This window comes from Macaca nemestrina, chromosome 9 (genome assembly GCF_043159975.1).
Source record: "Macaca nemestrina isolate mMacNem1 chromosome 9, mMacNem.hap1, whole genome shotgun sequence".
NCBI classification, from domain to species: domain Eukaryota; kingdom Metazoa; phylum Chordata; class Mammalia; order Primates; family Cercopithecidae; genus Macaca; species Macaca nemestrina.
This window is the reverse complement of record NC_092133.1, coordinates 82,875,359-82,896,640: the sequence shown is the minus strand read 5'-3', so window position 1 is coordinate 82,896,640 and position 21,282 is coordinate 82,875,359. Positions and strand designations below refer to the sequence as shown.

Below are 21,282 nucleotides of genomic sequence, written 5' to 3'. Positions count from 1 at the left end.
TTTTTAAAAAACAGAAAATAACAAGTGTTTGCAAGGCTACCAGAGAAACTGGAACCTTTGTACTCTGTTAATGAGTTTGTAACACAGTGCAGCCATTATGGAAAACAGTAAGAGGTTCCTTACAAAATCAAAAATAGAACAAAATCAAAAATAGGCACGGTGGCTCATGCCTGTAATCCCAGCACTTTGGGAGGCCAAGGCAGGAGGATTGCTTGAGCCCTGGATTTCAAGACCAGCCTGGGCAACATAGCAAGACCTCATCTCTACAAAAAATTATGAAAATTGGCTAGGCATGGTGGCGGATGTCTGAAGTCCCAGCTACAGGATTAGGTGGGAGGATCAACTGAGCCCAGGAGGACAAGGTTGCAGTAAGCCATGATTGTGCCACTGCACTCCAGCCTGGACAACGGAGGAGGAAATGGAGACTCAGAAGGGGTAAATAATTTGCCCATCGCCATTCAGCCTGGAAGTGGCCCATGCGGGATTCGAGTCTGGGTCTCTCCAGGTACCTAGGTCTGAAGGTAAATCTACTTCCTCACTGTCTTCTCTTAACACTAGACCATCTTCTTCCTGGATCTTCTTACTCAAAACATCATTTTTGAGAATCTTTTTGGGGGAGTTGCTATGACAAGGGGCAGCAGTGATAATGGAAATCTATCATTCTTTCAAAAGCCTCAGACACAAATTGAGGCTTCTCAAATAATAGAAGTTATAATGCTTTCTTTTTTTTTTTTTTTTTTTTTTTGAGACGGAGTCTCGCTCTGTCGCCCAGGCTGGAGTGCAGTGCCCGGATCTCAGCTCACTGCAAGCTCCCCCTCCCGGGTTTACACCATTCTCCTGCCTCAGCCTCCCGAGTATCTGGGACTACAGGTGCCCGCCACCTCGCCCGGCTAGTTTTTTGTATTTTTTTTAGTAGAGATGGGGTTTCACCGTGTTAGCCAGGATGGTCTCAATCTCCTGACCTCGTGATCCAACCGTCTTGGCCTCCCAAAGTGCTGGGATTACAGGCTTGAGCCACCGCGCCCGGCTGTTATAATGCTTTTAGTAGAAGAATACCAGCAATCTGTATAAGCATAACAGCACTTTCTTTAACTACCAATCAATATCATATGCTCATAAGAAACGAAAGGACTGGTGTTATCTTCTCCCTTTTACAGATATAGAAACTGAGGCACGGAGTAACTAAGTGACATGTTTCAGGTCATTCAGTTAACTTCAGAGCTGGGAAGGGCATTCACTAGTACAAGAACCCAAGACGTTTCTTTTCTTTCTTTCTTTTTTTTTTTTTTTTTTTCAGATGGAGTCTCACTGTGTCGCCCAGGCTGGAGTGAAATGGCAGTATCTCAGCTCATTGCAACCTCTGCCTCCCGGGTTCAAACGATTCTCCCATCTCGGCCTCCCAGGTAGCTGGGATTACAGACACCCGCCATCATGCCTGGCTATTTTTGTAGAGATGGGGTTTCACCGTGTTGGTCAGGCTGGTCTTGAACTCCTGACCTCAGGTGATTTGCCCGCCTTGGCCTCTCAAAGTGCTGGGATTACAGGCGTGAGCCACCGCGCCAGGCCAAGACTTTTATTTTCTAATTCACAGTCGGGGAAAGAAGTTTTCATTTTGTTTTGCTTTTTCCCTTGAGGAACTGAATGTTTTCTCTTTTCTGGTTTTAAAGTAAACTAACTTACTGTGTTTCTCTTTTTGCCCTCAAATTTGTTACCTGGTTAGTCCCTGCAGCTCTGTTATTCTTCATAATCGGCATGCCTGCTTTTACCACCTCTGATTTTCTGGTTCTACTGTCTTAGCCTTCATGTCTGTGTTACCTTTTCTGGAATCTGCTTCAGAAAGGTCTGAAGGGGAAAGTCTCTGAATAAATGAGTGACTGACTCCCACCTATCTAATGACGTGCTTTGTCTCCTGAATTTACAATAATTTACTCGGCATTTTAACATAACATATAGCATTTTGGGGGTACAGAGAAACTCTGAATTCACTCAGTGAGATTACAGGAATCTGAAGGAACATCAAAGTCTGATAAATATCATAGGGGCAGAAGAAGGGGTCTCGCATATTTGATGCTCTACATGCCTTCTCTGGTGTAATCCTCACCTCGGTTCTCTAAGGCGGGTGTTTACAGATTAGGAAAGTAAGGCTCAGAGAAGGTTACTAACTTGCTCAGGATTACAAAGCAGCCCGAAGTGGAACCAGGAATAGAATGAAGGACAAAGTCCATAGCCAAGGCCTTTTCAGAATAGACCTTGTGGTCTCCAAATCAAAATAACCTGAAAGGTTTCCCAAGTGGTCATAAGATGGCAACTTGTGAGCTACATTTTTTTTTTTTTTTGAGATACAGGATCCTACTCTGTTGCCTAGGCTGAATACAATGGTGCTATCACAGGTTACTGCAGACTTGAACTCCTGGACTCAAATGATCCTCCCACTTCAGCCTCCTGAGTAGCTGGGACTACAAGCACGCACCACTACACCTGGCTAATGTTTATATTTTTTGCAGAGACTGGGTCTTGCTATGTTGCTGGTTTCAAACTCCTGGGCTCAAGCAATTCTTCTGCCTCGGCCTCCCAAAGTGCTGGGATTAAGGTGTGAGCCACCTACCCAACCAGATCCACATATTTGATGCATAAAATAAGCTATAGACTCTGCACCTCACTCTCCCCAAAGCTACAACCATATGGGCAGGGGAGATAGTTAACTTCCTTTGTGTGATATTAGCATGATTCTGCCATTAAAAACAAAAACAAAGGTTTCTTCCAGAAATAAAGGCCTCTGGGTGGCTGGATGTGAATGGATTAGGCAGGAGTTAGTTCCCTGTGCCTGCCCCTTTCTCCCAGTCTGCAGGGCCTCCCCGCATGCCATCAAAGTGTTCCTACCTTTCTCGCAGTAGGGCTCCCCATCTTCCATGTGGAAGAGGCTGTTTCCGAAAGGCTTCTTGCAGGCCGCACAGACGAAGCAGGTGGTGTGCCATGTCTGTCTCAAGGCATGCATCACTTCCTGGGGGAAAGAGCCTGAGCTCAGGACAGAAAGCAGAAAGGGAGCGGGCTTGACTACCCCAACAGGCTCCTGTCACTGCCCGAGCATCCTACTGGGGAATAGGGCAGGAGAGCTCAGGATGCAGGCCTTGGTCACTCTGAAGAAAGACCCAGGGGCGGCAGAGAAGGGGTTGTCACTCTCCAGCTGGGTGCCAGGTCTTGTGCATTCTTACATAAACTGTGATGCTTAATCCTCCCATTAAACCTGGGAGGAGGTACTGCTTATTACTGTCATTTACCAAAGAGGCATTGAGGGTCAAGGCCACATTCTGGTGAATGGTAAAGTCAGGTTATGAAGCAACCACTTGCTTTGCAGAAGTTCCACCACCACTTCAAGCTGTGTGGTACAGGCGCACAATCATCTCTTGCATCAAGTTCATTTATCCCCAAGTTTATTGGTGGCAAACCAATTCCCTTTCAGGATAAAAATGGAGTTGCTTTCTCTCTGTTACCAGCAACTTCTTGGCTTCCTAATGGGACCCCATGATCTTGGGGAAGGGCTGGGGAAGAGACATGGGTCAGAGGAAAGGGAGGCTGTCCACTTACCCCCATAATTTTGGTGTTGCACTTGGCACAGAGTGGGGCAAAGAATTGCTCATAACATCGCTCACAGTAAACGTTGTTCTGCTCTTCCACAAAGCACACATCTGCCAGGGAACTCTTGCAGTAGGCACAGTTGAACTCCTCAGGGTGCCAAGAACGGCCCATGGCTACCAGAAATGGGCCCCTGGGGAAGCAGAGAATGGCACCCAGTAAGGCAGCCCCCAGAACTTGGAACTAGGTATTTCAAGAACCCCAACACTGTTTATACTTTTACCCAATAACTCTGACTTTTGTGACTGTTCTGATGAAGTAATGTGAAATTCAGAGAAAGCTCCATGCAGAAAGGTGATCATTGTTGCATCACTTACAATAAAGAAAACCAGGAAGCAACTCAAACATCTACCAATAGGGGACTGGGTAAACATATCATAGAATTCAGTTGACCACTGATAATGATAGTAAGATATCCAATAATGATGATGCTGATGGCTAAGATTTATTAAGTGATTACTGTGTGTCAGGTTCTATTCAAGAAGACTTTTGCATTTATTAACTTGCTTAATTCTCACAACAATCCTACGAAGTAGGTACTATTATAATACCCATTTTTAGATAGGGAAACTGAGGCACACAGAGTTTGAACAACTTGTTTAAGGCCATAGGGCTAGTAAGTGGTAGACCCAGGATACAAACCTGTATTGTCTAGCTCCAGGTTAGCAGTCAGAACAGTGGGACTACAAGGACATTTCTTTATATTCTAATTTTTATTTTTCTGTGTTTTCTAATTCTTCACTAATGAATATGTATTACCTTAGTTTTAAATAAAAGTGTATTTTTCATGCATATAAGCTCACACCACACATGCATACAAACATACTGTATTCAAACAACAGCACCCATGGTCCATGGCTTCTAAGTGTGAAATCACTTGTTTTCATTTTAGTCTGGCAGATGCCCACCAACTCCCTGAGCAGCCCAGGCCTATCTGTGGAAAGACCCAGAAGCAACCCTAAAGGAAAACTGGGTCAAAACCCACACTGTCTTACAACATGCCCCGTAAACCTACTGACAAGTCTGGTGATTCCCAGAACTCAACCTTAGCCCAAGGGGGAGTTCCTGGCACCAGGCACCCTGCTGGAGCTTCACCCACATACCTCATGCCAACCTCCCAGCTCCCTGGGGGAGTGGGTGTCACACAAGTATGGCAGCTAAGGCTCAGAGAGGTCAGACCAGAGGGCAAGCCAGAAGGACCCGAGCCTTTCTCCCTACACCTGCCTCCTACCCCCATCTCTCCCTACCAGGGCTCAGACTGTGGACAAGAACCCTGCACACACACCCTTCCAGTGCCCCAATGCAGGGGCACAGCTGGACCATACCGGATGACGTTGTTGCAGTGGCCGCAGAGTGGAGTCCGGCTGCTGGCTGGGAAGCGCTCAGCCCTCTGGACGGTCCCCCTGGCAAGTGGTGGCACCTGGGGACCCGCCGGGGTGTAGGCTGGGCCCCCCCGGGGCAGGGTCTGCTTGCTGATGGAAGTGGTGCTCTTGCCCGGGGCAAACTTCTGGGAGAAGCTGTCATCTGTCACCCAGGGGGGACGGCTAGCAGGCTCTGCAGGGCCCCCGCTATAGGCCGCCGAGGGTGCGGGGTTATAGTTGGGAGCAGGCGAAGGGGTATAGGCTAGTGCTGGGGATGGAGTGTAGGTGGGGGCAGGCGAGGGGGTATAGGCAGGGGCAGGCGAGGGGGTATAGGCAGGGGCAGGTGAGGGGGTGTAGGCAGGGGTAGGCGAGGGAGTGTAGGGAGTGGGACTGTAATTGGCCCCTGGGGACGGGCTGTAGGTAGATGCAGGCACTGCAAAAGCCAAAAACAAAACAAAACAAAACAAAACAAAAACCCCAAGAAAGGTGTGTCAGGAATTCATTCTTCCCAGTTCCCCTCACTCCCAGCCAGAGAAAAGGAAAAGGCGGCTTTAACATTAGAGCATACAATTTCAGTTTTTTTGGGAGACTTGTTCCTGAACTTCTTGATGGCCCAGATTTGAATTCTCAGCAGGGCTTCCAGAGAGCTAGAGAGCAAGCACAGCAGAGCCCTCGACATGGGCTGGAAAAGGGACATGGCTATAAATATCTGCAGCTGTGCAGGGTGGGGCTCCACCAGGCCTTGACTGCCCAAGGCCTGCAGAAGACGGGGAGTGGGGGTGGGGGTACCTGGGCGGGAAGGGGTGGGAGTGGGTCAGCTCGCCCTTGACTGCACGATGCCTTTCAGTTGCACTCTGACCAGTGATTTGACATCTGAAATACCATCCTTAGCATGAGTTTGCTGAACCTGGACCTAGGTCAGCCCTCAGGACAAAGCAGGTGACCTGGGTTTTCAGGTTCACGTTTCAGGTTTAGCTACAATTACTTTCTTGAAAAACAGCTCAGCTTGATTTGTACTGGGGGAAATTCCATCTTGGTTTGATTAGGGTGGGGGATCTTGAAGGAGGCATTCAGAGGGTGCTGGGCAGAGACTCTAGGGTGACACAGCCCAGAAGTAGCTGCTCATTTGGCCTGTGGCTGCCCTGGGGACCCCTGTACCTCCACATCGCTTTAGTGGAAGCTGAGAGTGTGTCTGAGTGACTGTCTAAAGATTGTCCAGGCAGTCAGAGCACAGGGAAGAGAATGCACTGCCTCACTTCTACCACACCCTCCTCCAGCTCCCTGAGAGCAGAAAACCGTTTTGGGCTCACAGCACAGAAAAAGCATTGCAACTGCTTACCCACAGCCCTCTTCAGCCTGGGCTCTCAACACCCAGCCAGGGCAGACCCAAATGTACCCTGCACGCAAGATCCAGCTGGCCTCCTCTTCCAGCGAGTGAGGTTCCAGAAGCCTCACCTCATTTCAGTCTGCTCCTCGGGAAAGAGGCCTCATTCCCCCAACCCTAGGAAGCATGTTGGCACAGCCTCCCTCCCCATTCCTGAGCTCAGCCTGGGCAGGATGGACTGCACTGAGGCAGTCCCCACACCCACACCCTGCCTCTGCCTCCCACCCCACACTCCAGCCTCAACCTGGAGAGGAAGGTTTTTCTTAGGGCCCAAGACCCTGGCCCCACCTCCAGTCTCTCTTTCCCACCTGGTTCCCCTGGGCCACCTGGCGCAGCCTGTGGCTCCCACTCTGCACCTTCCACTCCCAGGTGACCCACCCTTCAGAGCTGGATGACCTGAAAATCCCTGTGCTGGGGGTGAGTAGGGACCAGGTAGATAGGATCCATCCATGTTGTTGAAGGAAGAAGAGATAAAACCCTCCACAGCCCTGCCCCGGAGCCATCCTGCCAGTGAGGCCTTCAAAAGATAATACCGGCCGGGCATGGTGGCTCACGCCTGTAATCCCAGCACTTTGGGAGGCTGAGGCAGGCAGATCACAAGGTCAGGAAATCAAGACCGTTCAGGCTAACACCATGAAACTCCGTCTCTACTAAAAATACACAAAATTAGCCAGGCATTGTGGCGAGCGCCTGTAGTCCCAGCTACTCAGGAGGCTGAGGCAGGAGAATGGTGTGAACCCAGGAGGCGGAGCTTGCAGTGAGCCGAGATTGTACCACTGCACTCCAGCCTGGGCGACAGAGCGAGACTCTGTCTCCAAAAAAAAAAAAAAAAAAAAAAGAGAGAGATAATACCTTCTCCATAAGGAATCTTCCTCTCCTTTAGGGGTAATGAGGCACATAGCATCTGTCATCTGAATCGTTCTTCACATTATTCCCCCTTTACCCTCAAGGTCACTGAGGCTCAGACAGAGCTAGTAAGTGGGAATACATCTCCAAAACCATTCATTATACCATCCCAAGCTGCCTCTGTAAAGATCATGAGTCCAATTTCTAGAAAATCTTGGTGCCACATGTCAGGGAGGAGTCATTTTCAACATGGAGGAGACCTCATGCTGTGGAGTCTTGATAGCATAGCCAAGAGCCCTGGCTGCAGGACCCAGCTCTACTACTTCCTGGTTGTGTGTCCTTGGGCAAGTTCCTTAACCTCTCTGGGCCTCAATTTCTTCATCTAAAACTGGCAATACTAATTCTTACCATCTTACAAGGTTATTATGAGGATTAAGGGAAGGTAAGAAATATAAAAGAGCGTAGCCTGGTACCTGGCATAGTGTGTCACCAAATGTGAGTGAGAATGGCAAGGATGGGGACAACATGGGTGTCAGGGTCACATGTACTGTCAGCCTGTCTCATGACCTGCTGCTCACCTAGGGAAGCCTAGCCCTGTTAGACTGGTAGGGCCGGGGGTTGTGGGAGAGGAGGGAAGGAAAATGGAACATCTTGAAGTCAGATAACCCGAGACTGAGGTCTATTCAGTGGTGGTGGAATGCCTGACGCCCTGCCTGCCCCACAGGGCATGCTGGGGACCTGCTGGAGTGACATAGTGCATGGATTTTATAAATGTGTACAGCCCAAATTTGAGGTATTGTCACCCTCCCTAACAACTTTGCAGAGAATCTCAAAATGCTGGGGGAAGAAGTGATTCCAGGAACGCCACCAGGAACAGAGAGCAGGGAGAGGTGATCTAGCACAACTTCAGAGCAGCTTCATCCCTCTGTTATCCGTAAGGGGGTTCTATGCAACATTTCCTTTCTTTCTAAAGTGCAATTCTCTGCTAAAAAAGATTAAGATTGGCTGGGCACGGTGGCTCACTCCTGTAATCCCAGCACTTTGGAAGGCTGAGGCCGGTGTATCACCTGAGGTTAGGAGTTCGAGACCAGCCTGGCCAACATGGTGAAACCCCCATCTCTACTAAAAAATCAAAAAAATTAGCCGGGCATGGTGGTGAGCGCTTTGTAAATCCAGCTACTTGGGAGGCTAAGGCAGGAGAATCTCTTGAACCCAGGAGGCAGAGGTTGCAGTGAGCTGAGGTTGCGCCATTTTACTCCAGCCTGGGCTACAAAAGCGAAACTCCATCTCAAAAAAAAAAAAAAAAAAAAAAAGATTAAGACCATAAGCCCTAATCGTGCGCTGTCCAATACATAGTGCTAAATGGCCAATGAGCAGCTGAAACGTGGCTAGTCCGACCGAGAAGTACTGTTAGTGTAACACACACCAGATTTTGAAGACACATTAATAATTATTTTATGTTGATATGTTGAAATTATATATATATATGGGGTTTTTTTGTTTTGTTTTGTTTTGTTTTGAGACGGAGCCTTGCTCTGTCGCCCAAGTTGGAGTGAAGTGGCACAATCTTGGCTTCACAGCCGCCTTTGCCTCCTGGGTTCAAGCGATTCTCCTGCCATTGCCTCCCAAGTAGCTGGGATTACAGGCACCCGCCACCACACTCGGCTAATTTTTTTTTTTTTTTTTTTTTTTTTGAGATGGAGTCTCGCTCTGTCGCCCAGGTGGAGTACAGTGGTGTGATCTCGGCTCACTGCAAGCTCCGCCTCCCGGGTTCACGCCATCCTCCTGCCTCAGCCTCCCGAGTAGCTGGGACTACAGGCGCCCGCCACCATGCCCGGCTAATTTTTTGTATTTTTTTTTTAGTAGAGACGAGGTTTCTCCGTGTTAGCCAGGATGGTCTCGATCTCCTGACCTCGTGATCCGCCCGCCTCGGCCTCCCAAAGTGCTGGGATTACTGGCGTGAGCCACCACGTCCGGCCTGATGTTTTAAATATATATAGTCAAAGAAAATATATTAAAATGAATTTCACTTGCTTTCTTTTACTTTTTAAAAATGTGGCTACTAGGAAATTTCTTTCTATTGGGTGGTGCTGTCCTCATCAAAATGACTGTTTCCACGTGCCAGGCCCTTTACGTGCATTATTTCAAGTAATTACTCGCTGCAATTCAAGGAGGCAGATAATATTTGCAAGTCCATTTTACAGATGAGGAATTGAGACTTGGAGGGCTTAAATGGCTGCTTCCAAGTCATCCAGCTGGTGAACTACTTAGCTGAAACGAGCTCAGGCTGCCAGACTGAACAGCAGATGCCCCTTTAGAAACTCCCCAGGAAGCAAAACAGGCTTTAGTACGCCCCCTTTCAAGTAAATCGGGCCCTGGCCCACATTTCCTGCCTCCCTGCAGCAATACTAACCCTATTCCCCCTGCCTGGCAGTCGCTTCCCTCTATTGGAAGGCCTTCCAGACTCCCGGATCCACCTCCTTTTCTAAGCCCCCACAACACAGAGGTAACACAGAGGTCTCACAGAGGCAGGCTAGAATCTGGACCCCGATTTGACGGCTTCCTTGCCGGGGGCTACACCCACCCAGAGAAGGAACCTCCTCGGCCTGGGTGGCCCGGCAGCTCCGTTCCCCAGTCGCAACCCCCACTCCCGGCCGGTGGCGAGCAGGCAGCGGCGCTTCGCCGCCCTCAGCTTCTGCACCCTTCAGCCTGGCTCGCCGTCATGCCAGGAAAGACCTGATATCCCATCTCGCAGCCCCGGGGCTGTTGCTATTTCTGCGTGACGGAATTAAGCCAGTCTAAATTAGAAGGTGATATTTCATCTCTAATTGGCAAGTTCAAAAGGCCCCTATCGCACTCGGCGGGCTCGGGGATGTGTAATTAAACAAGGTGATTTCTGACTCACTCCGGGCCGGGCCTGGCTCTCCGCGAGCGCCTGGCCGCCGCCCGGCCCGCGGGCCAACGTGGCCGTCCCCGGCCCGCGCGCAGGGTCCCCGTGACGACGCCGCCGCCCGCCCCCTCCCGGGCCCCAGGTGTTCTGGGGAGCGGCCGCCCACCTCGGGCGCCAGCGATAAGATCCGGCATGCGAACACCGCCCTCGGCCCGGAGGAGGCCCCGGGGGGAGCTGCGGCGGCGGTCCGGGGCGCTCCGGGTCCCGCGCGGGCTCCCCGCCCTCTCCGACGCCCGGGTCCGAAGAGCCTGGAGGGCAGTGGAGCGGAGAGCGGCTTGGGCCCACAGGCCCCACTTCGTCCGGGGCGCCTGCCAGCCGCCCCCGGACTCCACTTGGCAGCGGGGCCTCCCGGAGAGGGAGGTGGAGGCCAGGCCGGCTCCAGCGCGCGCCCGCCCGGCCGCCTCCTTCCCCCCGCAGGCAGGAATGAGTTAATGTCTGCGCGGCCTGGGAACCGCGCGGGGGCCCGCGGCTCCGGCTCGTCTCGCTTTCCTGGGCCTCAGCCCAGGGAGGAGGAGGAAGGAGACGCAGGGCGGGCCGGCCGCGCGCCCCCGGAGCCCTGACGCCGCCTGGCGGGCTGGGCGAAGACAGCCGGCGGCCGCCCCGGAAGGTGCCAGAAGCGCCTCCCCGGGAAGAGACGGAAATGTCCTCCTTGCGCCCCTGCAAGGCCTCGCTTCCACCCGCCGCTTCTCCTCCAAACTCCTCTCCAGCCTCCCCTCCCTGTGTCCTCAGTCTCCGCAGGGGCAGCCGCTTCCCACCGCTCCATCTAAGGCTTGTCGCTACTGCAAAACGCCACCTCGCCCTGCGGAGTTTTCACCTCAGAACCGTCTCTCCTTGCTCCTTCTCTAGGGACAGAGAAGGGCACCTCCCGTGTGACAGACGCTGTGCTGGGTGCTTCATTCCATTTCCAGAACACGAGGTGTCCATGAACATCACAGCCTGGAGGGATGAGGCGCTTTGCCTTCGACAGCAGAGCAGGCCCTGGCACCGGCCTCTGTCTGGGGCAAAAGCCGCTTCGACCACCCACACTCAACCCTGCTGTCAGCGAGCTTCATGAACCAAACCCCCGGAGCAAGGCCCACCCTGACTCAGTGCCTGTCTCATTTCCCTGGGCTCCAGCAGCAGAGATAACTTCCCTGGGGTCTCTCCCTGCGCCTGGATAGGACCTGCTCCCGAGTCCAGGCTCCACCTGTGCTGTTCTGTATCCCCATCGCTTTGGCCAACTCTCGCACACTGGCATGAAACCGAGAAGAGGGAGTCTCATTCTGTCGCCCAGGCTGGAGTGCAATGGTGCGGTCTGGGCTCACTGCAACCTCGGCCTCCCGTGTAGGTGGGATTACAGGTGTGTGCCACCACGCCCGGCTAATTTTTGTATCTTTAGTAGAGTTGGGGTTTTGCCATGTTGGCCAGGCTGGTCTTGAACTCCCGACCTCAGGTGATCCGTCTGCCCTGACCTCCCAAAGTGCTGGGATTCCAAGTGTAAGCCACCAGGCCTGGTCCAGAGAAGACTTCTCTGTTCTCCTTTGCTCTCCCTTAGAATCATCCACTACTTTCTTGCTCACCTGTCTCCCCCAGGCCAGATGCAGGCTCCATAGGATTCTGACCCACAACTGGAGGATGGAGGGTGGAGCCTCAATAGCAAGACCTCGCTTCCCATTCTTCTGGGGATGTGACCCCAGAGCCATCTCTTGGCTCTTGCAACTCCTGGAACCCACCCATGGCTTTAGACAGCCTCCCCTCCTGCTCTGCCTCTTACCTGGCTGGTAGACAGAAGGCCGGATGCTGGCAGTGGTGACAACCCGGGGCTTGGGTGCAGGGGCGGCGGGGCCCTCACTGTAGCTGGTGTGAGTGGCAGGTGCTGAAGAGGCGGCCGTTGCTGGGCTGTAGGAAGAGGCCTGGGGCCTGGAACCAAGGGGGGAAGGGTTACACCCAGAAGGACACCCCCACTGGGGCCTACAGCCAAGGCAGGCTGACTCCCAGGTGTTCAGAAGCCTCTGTGAGGACACCTGACCAGAGACATTTCTTGGGAGCTGCCAGAAACTGTGAAGGAAGGACCATAAGGGTCTCAGAGGGGAGGAGGGTGTTCCTTGGGTGGCTAGTGCCACTGCCTTTGGAGAGAGGGAGAAAAGCCACCAGCCAGACAGGAGGACACCGGGAAGACCCTTCACTGTCGTGGGGAGAGACTGCCCAGGTGGGACTGTGGAAGAGCGCAGAGGTAGGGGAGAGGAGAGAGATGGCGCTGGTCAGAACTACCTACCCCCATGACCTCGTGGGGCACCTCAGCCCCTGACCACCTGGCCTCTTCTGCCTACTCTTTTCTATTGTTGCTGGAAGGAGCAGCAAAGTCTCAGGTTTCTGGGCACAGATACTCCAGGGAGAGCTCAGGGGAAGTCAGGAGACACCCGTGCCGCTCCCCCAACCCCGTCTCTGCCACTCAAGGACCCCCTCCCCCCCAGCAACACACACCTTTTCTGCATAGAGTTCCTGTTGTCCTCCTCTAACTGGGTTAGTTGTCAAGGGGCCTAGAATCACCTTTCCCCATGTGTGGCCCTGGGACAATGGGGTCAAAGAGATTTTTTTTAAAAGTGTCCTAGTTCATTACCCTCAGCAGAGTATGTGCTTGGCCTCTCCTCCCAGAGAGCTGAAGGCTCCGAGAACTCCTGGAATCCAGCCGCCTGTTGAGCCTTCTCTGATCAGCGTTCCCCAGTTGTATTTGTTTGTAAAACGCTTTTCTTCATTTAAAGCTAATGAACACCTTGCAAAACACATCCCTGGTCTTTCAGATCTCAAAGGGGACCACATGCCCACACCCAGGGCAAATGGGTTATTGCTGGAGGTGCTGGAGAAGTGAGTCCTGCCTGCCACCCCCACCCACCGCCCCATGGCTTCCTGCCTGCCTTCTGTCTGTTCCTCAAGGGCCCGGGCCCTGCTGGGCAGAGCTGTAGGATGAGGAGTGCCTTCCTCTCCGGGGCTCTGAGAAGGGGGTGGCCCTGGGATGAGAACCCACCACCAAGCTTCTGAGTGGATCCAGAGAGGCCTGAGGGGCTGTCCCAGACAAGGTGGAGATAAAATGAGCCTCAGGTAGCCAGCATCCCAGACCTGGAGGCTGTGCACACTTGCCCTGTCAAGCTGCCTAGTTTCTGGCTGAGTGAAGCCATTGTCTCCCCTCCCCAGGCCCATCTGCCCTTCTCTGGATAGATTTCTGTGCTGAGATCAGCAGAGTAGGGGTCTCCATGGAAGAGGAAGAGACAGTGTCCAAGGGTTGCCGGGCTTCCATAGGGATGGGGGTGGGCCAAGGGGCAGTGGTCTTAGCCGGACTCCATCAGTGGAGGACACTTTGCCCGCAGCCCAGGAGCTACAGGTCCTGAGTCAGGGACTGGCTCTGGGAAAGGGAGCAGAGGCTTATGGCATCCATTGAAAATTCTGAAGCCATGCTCCCATGAAAGGCTGGGGGGTCCATTTGCCTCCCATGGGCTCCCCCAGCTCCAGCTCCATCCCAGCCCATGTGTGAGGAGGGGAGGTAGATTTGCTCAGAGTACAACCCCGTGACCCCTTCTACTCCAGCCCCACTCCCCGCTGGGCAGCCCTCTGTGCCGCTCTCCAAGCTCCACCCAGGCCCCAGCTCTCCTGGCAAGGCAAAGGGAAGGAAGGGAGGACTCCCCCTGTTGGGGGCGTCCCGAGGGCTCCAGGAGCTCAGCCTTCGGCCCGCCCAGGACACTGAGACCTGAGCCTGGTGCTGGTGCCTGCCTTTGAGCAGGGTTGGGGCCCCAGGGATGAGGCTGGACTGCCTGCAGGGCTCCAGCATCTATAGCCCCTCACCATTCAAATTGGGAGGCTTCTTCCCACTCTACAAGAGACATTTCTTGCCCTCCTCAAAATCTCTTCTTTGTGCAGGTAGCAAGGCCTTTATATGAAGAGATTCTGGTATAAAGAGGGGAAGCAGTGTCCTAAATCCCCCAGAAAACTGGGATGAAACCATCCCTGGAGGGCCAGGCTCCTCCTTCAGGCTTCAGTTGGGCTGGGGAAAGGCTGGTCTTGGGCACCATGCAGTTAATGTGAAGCCTGGGATGGGGGCAGCAGACAGGCCTGTGAGCCAGTTTGCTCATATCAATCCCACCTCAGGCTGCACCATGGACCTACCCATTCTGATCCAAGAGGCATGTCCTCCCCAGCAAACCCTGGGGGCCAGGGTGGGAGACTGGGACACCTGGGCTCCGACCGCAAACACTAACTGGCCGACTCTTGGAAGCCCAGACAGAGCGGGCCCCATCCAGCCTGATGCGCCACATGGCCACTGCAGAGTGACCTGTCAGCCTGGCCCCTCTGCCTCCCCTCTTCTCCCCTGGCCTTTGGTCTCTGCCTTGTTGGGTGTCTAGGAAGGCAGATGCAGGAACTCACAATACTTGTGTCCTTTGTATGTATTAGGTGTTTTACAGACATTTTTTCTATCATAATCTTATATAATAGGTGTTTGGTAAACATCTTAACAGACGAGGAAACTGCAGTTCAGAGAGCTTCAGTCAATTTTTCAAGGTTACACACAGTAAACTGTGGAGCAGATATAAATCCCACTATACTGGGTGCCTCTGGCGTTAACATGCTTCTCCGAAGAGAGGGGAGGGGAAGTGGGAAGTTCATGGCTAAACTCTCTCTGACGAAATCTGACCTGCCTTCCCTGCCCAGCTCCAGTGCTCCCTCCTCCATGGAGCCTTCCTTGATTTCTCCAGCCCACAGGGATGACTTTCATTCTACCTAATCTGAGTTCCAGGAACAAAGACTTTTCACACAGTCCCCTTTTGTTATCTAACACTGTGTGTATGAGTGTGTGTATATGTCTGTGAGAGAGACTGTTACCTCCCTCACTGGTGTATGTGTCCCTGGGGGGCAGAGTGACAGTCCCTGCTACAGTGGTGCACACCCCTGAAATTCACCCTCAGTTTCCCCTTCACACTCTGCACCAAGCAGCACTGGCCTTGGCTTCTTCCAGGCCTGTGGGCCCTAACTACCTTGGACACAGCTGGCCATAGGTGGACCCAGAGTGGGGCGTTTCCTGTCTCCCTTCCCCAGGGTCAGGCCCGGCACCTGTGGGCCAGTTACCTTGGGCTGTCGGCAGGACTTGAAGCAGGGGCTGTGGCGGCGGCAGAGGTGATGGCAATGTGGGCAGCAGCTGTGGCCAGGGGTGGCGAAGCTGCACTGGGAGAGGCAGCAGCAGGCGGCTGGGCAGAAGCGGGCAGCAGCGGGGTGGTGGCCTGGCTGGTGCACACTGGCGCATGCTCAATAGGGGTGCTGATGAGGTGGGACCAAAAAGACAACAGGTCAAGGGAGCCTGGAGACCCCATGAGGCCCCTCTGCATGGGGGCAGGTGGGTGCAACAGAGGCAGGCTGGGCAGAAAGCACCACCTGCCTTGCAAACAGAGTAGGATCCTCAGAGGGTATGTCTTCCAGCTCAGGGAAGGAGCTCCTCCAGGATCCCAGGAGCAGAGGCTCAGACCACAGAAGGGTCCCAATAACATCAAAAACTTTTTCAATCCTGGAGGCATTTCCCACCCCCACCTCTCAAATTTTTCTGTCCTTCCTAATTTTTCTTTTTCAGCAAAACAGTGTGGTAGAAAAGCCGATGGAATTACCCACCCAGGTTCCTCCCTGATCCTGTTTTCACCCTTCCTCATTCAGTCGAGGGCATGTGCTACCTTGGGAAGGAATGTTACAGCAAAAAAAGCAGAGTGAAGATATTTGAGTGTCAAGGACTTAGGCTCTGGAGTTGTGAGAACCTAGGCTTTGGGCTCTGAAGGACTCGGCACCAACAATACAGATGGCTGAAAGCTACCATGGCAGACAGAGCAAGGTTGCCTGGACAAAAGTGGGCACTGTGGCAAGGGGATTCAAGAATAGAAGCCCCTGTGCTCCTTTTCAAGGTCAAACCTGGGGAAGTGGCAGGACCCCAGGGTTCCCCATGCCCATGGTGAGGGGCCAGACAGACCTGAAATAGCCCAAAGATTCCCATACCTCTGTGTGGCCTGGGTGCCATAGAGAATTTACCATGCACCCAAGAGTGACAAGAACATGGGCCTGAGCACCTGCAGATCTGAAAGACCTTGTAACTGGGAAAGAGAAAGGCGATCACTCTGCAAGTATGGACCAGATGGGTTGGGGATGTCTCAGCAGATGCCAGTGCAGGCAGAACCTGACAGAGGACCAGGTATGCCCACACGCCCCCACCCTGAGTGCCTTGGCATTCTGTAAGCATCTCTTCCCTAGAACCACTCTAGAAAGACAAGAGCAGTCAGAGCTGGGTGGCTAACTGTAAAACGGGATGGGCAGAGAATAAAAATTAAATTATAGGAAAGCAAAGAAATGCACATTCTTTACTCTTTGATTTGTATTTGCAACAACAGCAACTGGATAAATGCAGCTCCTGCGAGTGGGAATGACTCCCCCCATTTTATGCCGCTTGTTTATTGACCTCATGCTATGTGCCAGGCATGATGATGTCTTTCCTTCCTCACAGCAGCCCTCTGATGTGGCTATCATGGACTCTATTTAATAGATGAGGAAATGGTAACAAAGATAATTCAGTTGCTCAGAGTCCTACAACTTATCAGTCAGAATAGCAGGATCTGATTGAGGGATGTTGTGATTTGAATCCTTAACCGGTACCTCGTGGAGGAAGAAATAAACCTCTTGTTGTGTTGTGATCAGCCAAGTAGAATCTTTCCCCAATAAAAGGCACTATTCTTATTTGAAATAATTAGAATAACAATACTTTCCATTACTAAGTGGTGCCTGTAGTCCCAGCTACTCGGGAAGCTGAGGCGGGAGAACAGCGTGAACCTGGGAGGCGGAGCTTGCAGTGAGCCGAAATCACGCCACTGCATCCAGCCTGGGCAACAAAGCGAGACTCCGTCTCAAAAAAAAAAAAAAAAAAAAAAAAAAAAAATTAGCCAGGTGTGGTGGCGCATGCCTGTAATCCCAGCTACTGGGAAGGCTGAACCCTTGAACCCAGGAGGCAGAGGTTGCGGTGAGCCGAGATTGTGCCATTGCACTCCAGCCTGGGCAACAAGAGTGAAACTCCAACTCAAAAAAAAAAAAAAAAAAAGAGAGATTACCCTATTACTCCATGTTATCATTTCAACCTCCCTGAGCCATTGGGAATGTGACCCTCATTTTGTAGATGAGAAATCTGAGGTCCAGAGAGATTGTGTCTCTAGTAAAACATCACAAAGCTGCAAAGTGGCAGAAAAGGGCTTGGGGCCTCACCACTATAACACTTTGCAAACTTACATGTGTGCTTGAAGCCCCTGGGGATCCTCTTAAAACGAATTCCTAGTTGAGTAGGTCTGGGGCAGAGCTGACAGTCCACATTTCTTTTTTGTTCCTTTTTTTTTTAAACTGAGACGGAGTCCCACTCTTTCGCCCAGGCTGGAGTGCAATGTCGCGATCTCGGCTCCCTGAAACCTCCACCTCCCAGGTTCATATAATTCTCCTGTCTCAGTCTCCCAAGTAGCTGTGATTACAGGCATGCACCACCACGTCCGGCTAATTTTTGTATTTTTAGTAGAGATGGGGTTTCACCATGTTGGCCAGACTGGTCTTGAACTCCTGACCTCAGGTAATCCACCTGCTTCGGCCTCCCAAAGTGCTGGGATTATAGGCGTGAGCCACCGCACCCAGCCGAGAGTTCACTTTTCTAACAGGCTTCCAGGTGATGCTGATGCTGCTGGCCTGTGGGCCACACTTGGAGTAGCTGGCACTAAAGGGGTCTGCCCTAGATAGGAATGCAAGCGGGCCCTGAGCTATTTGCAAAAGCATCACTGAATTGCTTTCCTCCATCTGGTGAGGTGTATGGTAAAAAGAGCATGAAATATTGTGAGAGGGTCATGGAAGAATAGAGATGGAGAAGTGGCAAGGTTGAGGTTGACTGCCCCCATGGGAGAGAGAGTGCCATCCTTCTCCATAACTGCGTGGGAAGCTTTTGGGATGGGCAAGAGCAGTGGCTACATCTTGCCCAGGTCTTCCCTGACTTAATGCTCAGGGAGGCAGTCTCGGACAGCCCAGCTTGCAGGCCTGCAGTCGTGCCTGGCTCTGGCCCTTCCATGAGCCCGCTTGTGAAAGAACCTTGCTTCTGGAAGCCATGCCGGTGATGTGACTGCCTCAGAGAAGTAGATGCAGTCTCTGAAGCCACACCATTGAGCTGGCTGCTCAGACCCTCCTGTCAGTGTGGGCAGGTATGGCCTGGGATGGCTCAGGCTGACACAGAACACTGATCTCCTTGATCTGCTCTCCATGGCCCTACACCACACTTCCAGTAGGCTGCTGGGAAATGAGGACACTGCACAGGACCAGGGCAATGACAGTGTCCAGGCTGGGGACAGTATTCTGCAGAATGAATAGGAAGTTGGCTTTGCCTGTCTCCTTGGCTCCAATTCACTGTTAGGCCAGCTTACCTGCCGATCTCCCCAGCCAGAGCTCCAAATAAACCCTGGATTCCAGGGCATGAAGTTGGAGCTGGATGTGGGCCCTAGGAAAATTCATCATTGACCGCAGCACCAGGGCAGTGATCACCACCAGGTATACCTAGGTATGCACGTAAGGGAGCCTGCTGCTTGGGGTTCTTGCCGAGTGGCATCCTCTCTGGCACCACTGTCTAAAGACACCAAGAAGCCAGGGCCTAGGGAAGGCAGAGGAGGCATTAGAGGGTGTCTTGAAGGATCTTGGGCTCTTATTCCATGTCAGTTCCTGCCTGAAGTTCCACAAGCCCCCAGAAGCATCCTGAAGGGCGCATCATAGAGCAAGCACTGTGGAGAACTTACTTGGCCCTGGCTTCATTCCTAAAGACAGTGCTGGTGAGATCACCCCAGCCTGATCTAAGATCTACAGTTGCCTCCTGCCTTGGTCATAATTCAGTTTAAACATCTAAGCAAAAACCAAACTAGACCCAAATGCTCATGGCATTCCAAATGCTCTCCTTGGGGGGATGGCGAGGCCAGGAGAAACACAGCCTGGCTATCGTCCCCTTTTCAGCTTATCTCTTCCCTCAGTCTTGTCAGCATCAACGTGGAGCATGTTGACTGTGTGCCCCTGCTCTTCCATGGTGGCTCTTGGTGGTGGGAATGCTGGGGTTTGGTTGATGCTGTTATTGATAACTATGATACTATGTCTAGAAAGGATGGGGATGGTGGTGGTGGTGATGCTGGGTCTTGGGGTTGTTGTCACTGGGCTTGGGTCAGAACTGTTGGTGATGGTGGGGGCCTTGTGATTGATATTGACAATGCTAAAGGGGTGGTTGCCACTATGGGGGTGATGATGCTACTTGTGTTGGATAAGATGGTGAAGCATGAAAATCTCTGTTGATTGAGTTGATGATAGAATACCAGTCAGGTGGTTGATCTTGAAATTATTCATGCTGCCACCCACCTAGTCTACATTCCACCTTGCTGCCTGGTGACTATGGCTCAGGGGAACCCTGAGCTGCATCACTTTGCCCCAGGAATGCTCCACTGCAACTCCAGGGCCCATGCTGCCATTGTGGTCTAGGTGAAGAACACCTTATCAGCTATAGTGTGAAAGGTGCCCTGCAGCCTTTGCTAGTTCCACTTTGCCTTCAGAATGCATTCAAAATCCCATGGCCTGGGAGTCTAGATGCAGACCACTGCTAACCATGACATCCTTTGCATTCTCTCCATTCCAACCAAAATGATTAACTTGGGGTTTTGGGACACCACTTCTCATCAGCATCTCTGCTTGCTCTGCTTAGAGTATCTGTCTAGGCTTTTGTATCTACTTCCACCCTAATTCTAACCATTCCTGAAGATAAAATACACTGACCTCTTCTTCCAGGAAGCCTTCTTTGATCCATCACTTGGAGGGATGCTCCCTGTCTCTGGACCATACATGATTCATCCTTGCATTGGGAACACAGTTATATTGGCCCTTTCTGATTCCTTTAGCACTCACAGTAGTCAAGCATCTCCACAAATGCCCACAGACACTGGATGCTGAATGAAGACATCTTTCCTGCTTATACCGAGGGGTTTACATGGAACCCAGCCTGGGGCCCCCCAGGGCACTATGTGAAGGGGTCTGGGGTAGGTGGGAAGGCAGGGCTTCAACTAGGTGGCTCCAAGAGGGCTCCTACAGGCTGGGGTCTGGGAGCAGGGGTCCAAGAGCCCACCAACTCTTAGTGGTTGGCTGAGGTCCTTTGCCAGCCTCAGGATACCCACTGCCCAGGACCTCTCTGTATCTGCCAGACCCCTGCCACCAACCCATCCTTGGGCCTTGCAAGTTCTCTATAAAACATCAGCCAAATATGGGTGTGCTCCACGAGGCCTAGATGAAGGCAGCAGGATGAAGCCTGCCTGGCCCAGGCATCAGACTGCTGGAGGCAGGATGAGGTGGGAAGCCAAAATAGGTTGGCAGGGGGCTTTAGGGAGCATCTCAGAGTGGATAGGCAGGAGAGAGTGGCCTCAAACACCACCCCCTCCTGGTGGGATTGCTAAGGTTCCTGGAGGCAGAGGGAAAGCCTCTGCCGAGGCAGCAGGAATGGGCGCAGGGCTCTGGCCAGCCCAGCCACAGAGGAGGCAGGACAGCCTTGAGGGCTGAGCCTCAGCATCTGCTTCTAATGTAAGTGCCACCACTGTCATGTCCTCAGCCTGTGATTTCACACAATCAGGGACATGGAATTGGCCTGGAGAAGCCTTGCCATCATGGGGTACTTTCTAAGCGGTCGGGCCAGGGTCAGGTGAGTAGGGTGCTAGCTAGTGGGTCACAGCTCAGCAGGACATGAGCCTGAGGCCTGGCTGGGATCTTTTTGACTGCTGCTGCCCTTCCTACCCCTTCCTAAACGCTCAGGACTAGGACAAGGCCACAGGTGGGTGGGAGCCGGGAGCAAGACCCAGGTGGAAGCCTTCCCAGCCCTCTTGCCTCCTGACACTTGAGCAATAATCTGCCAGGGCTGCCTTCCATCTCTTCTCCCCTGAGCCCCAGCCCTGGCCCCCTGAGTTCCCTTGTGAACTGCTTCTCAGCCCAGGTGTGCCCACTAGAACCCTTCTCTTGCCTCTGGACCAGGATCGAGCATAAGTAGCTCCTTCTTGCGAAAACAGCTTGCGGGGTGC

At 52.5% G+C, this 21,282-nt stretch overlaps 1 protein-coding gene across 3 annotated transcripts in view; it reads right to left on the bottom strand.

The window, feature by feature from the left end:
- The window catches only part of LOC105495980 (LIM domain binding 3), a 69,866-nt gene that overhangs the window by 15,826 nt on the left and 32,758 nt on the right, over positions 1 to 21,282 (bottom strand). For 2 of the 3 annotated variants that reach the window (XM_011765990.3, XM_011765991.3), the window contains 4 exons: positions 11,928 to 12,073; positions 4,959 to 5,427; positions 3,586 to 3,766; positions 2,881 to 3,001 (listed from right to left, as the gene is read on the bottom strand). In XM_011765990.3, the coding sequence (XP_011764292.2) occupies positions 2,881 to 3,001; positions 3,586 to 3,766; positions 4,959 to 5,427; positions 11,928 to 12,073 (917 nt within the window). Of the gene's footprint in view, positions 1 to 2,880; positions 3,002 to 3,585; positions 3,767 to 4,958; positions 5,428 to 11,927; positions 12,074 to 15,268; positions 15,458 to 21,282 lie in introns of all 3 variants that reach the window. The other variant, XM_071069845.1, reaches the window with a different exon arrangement.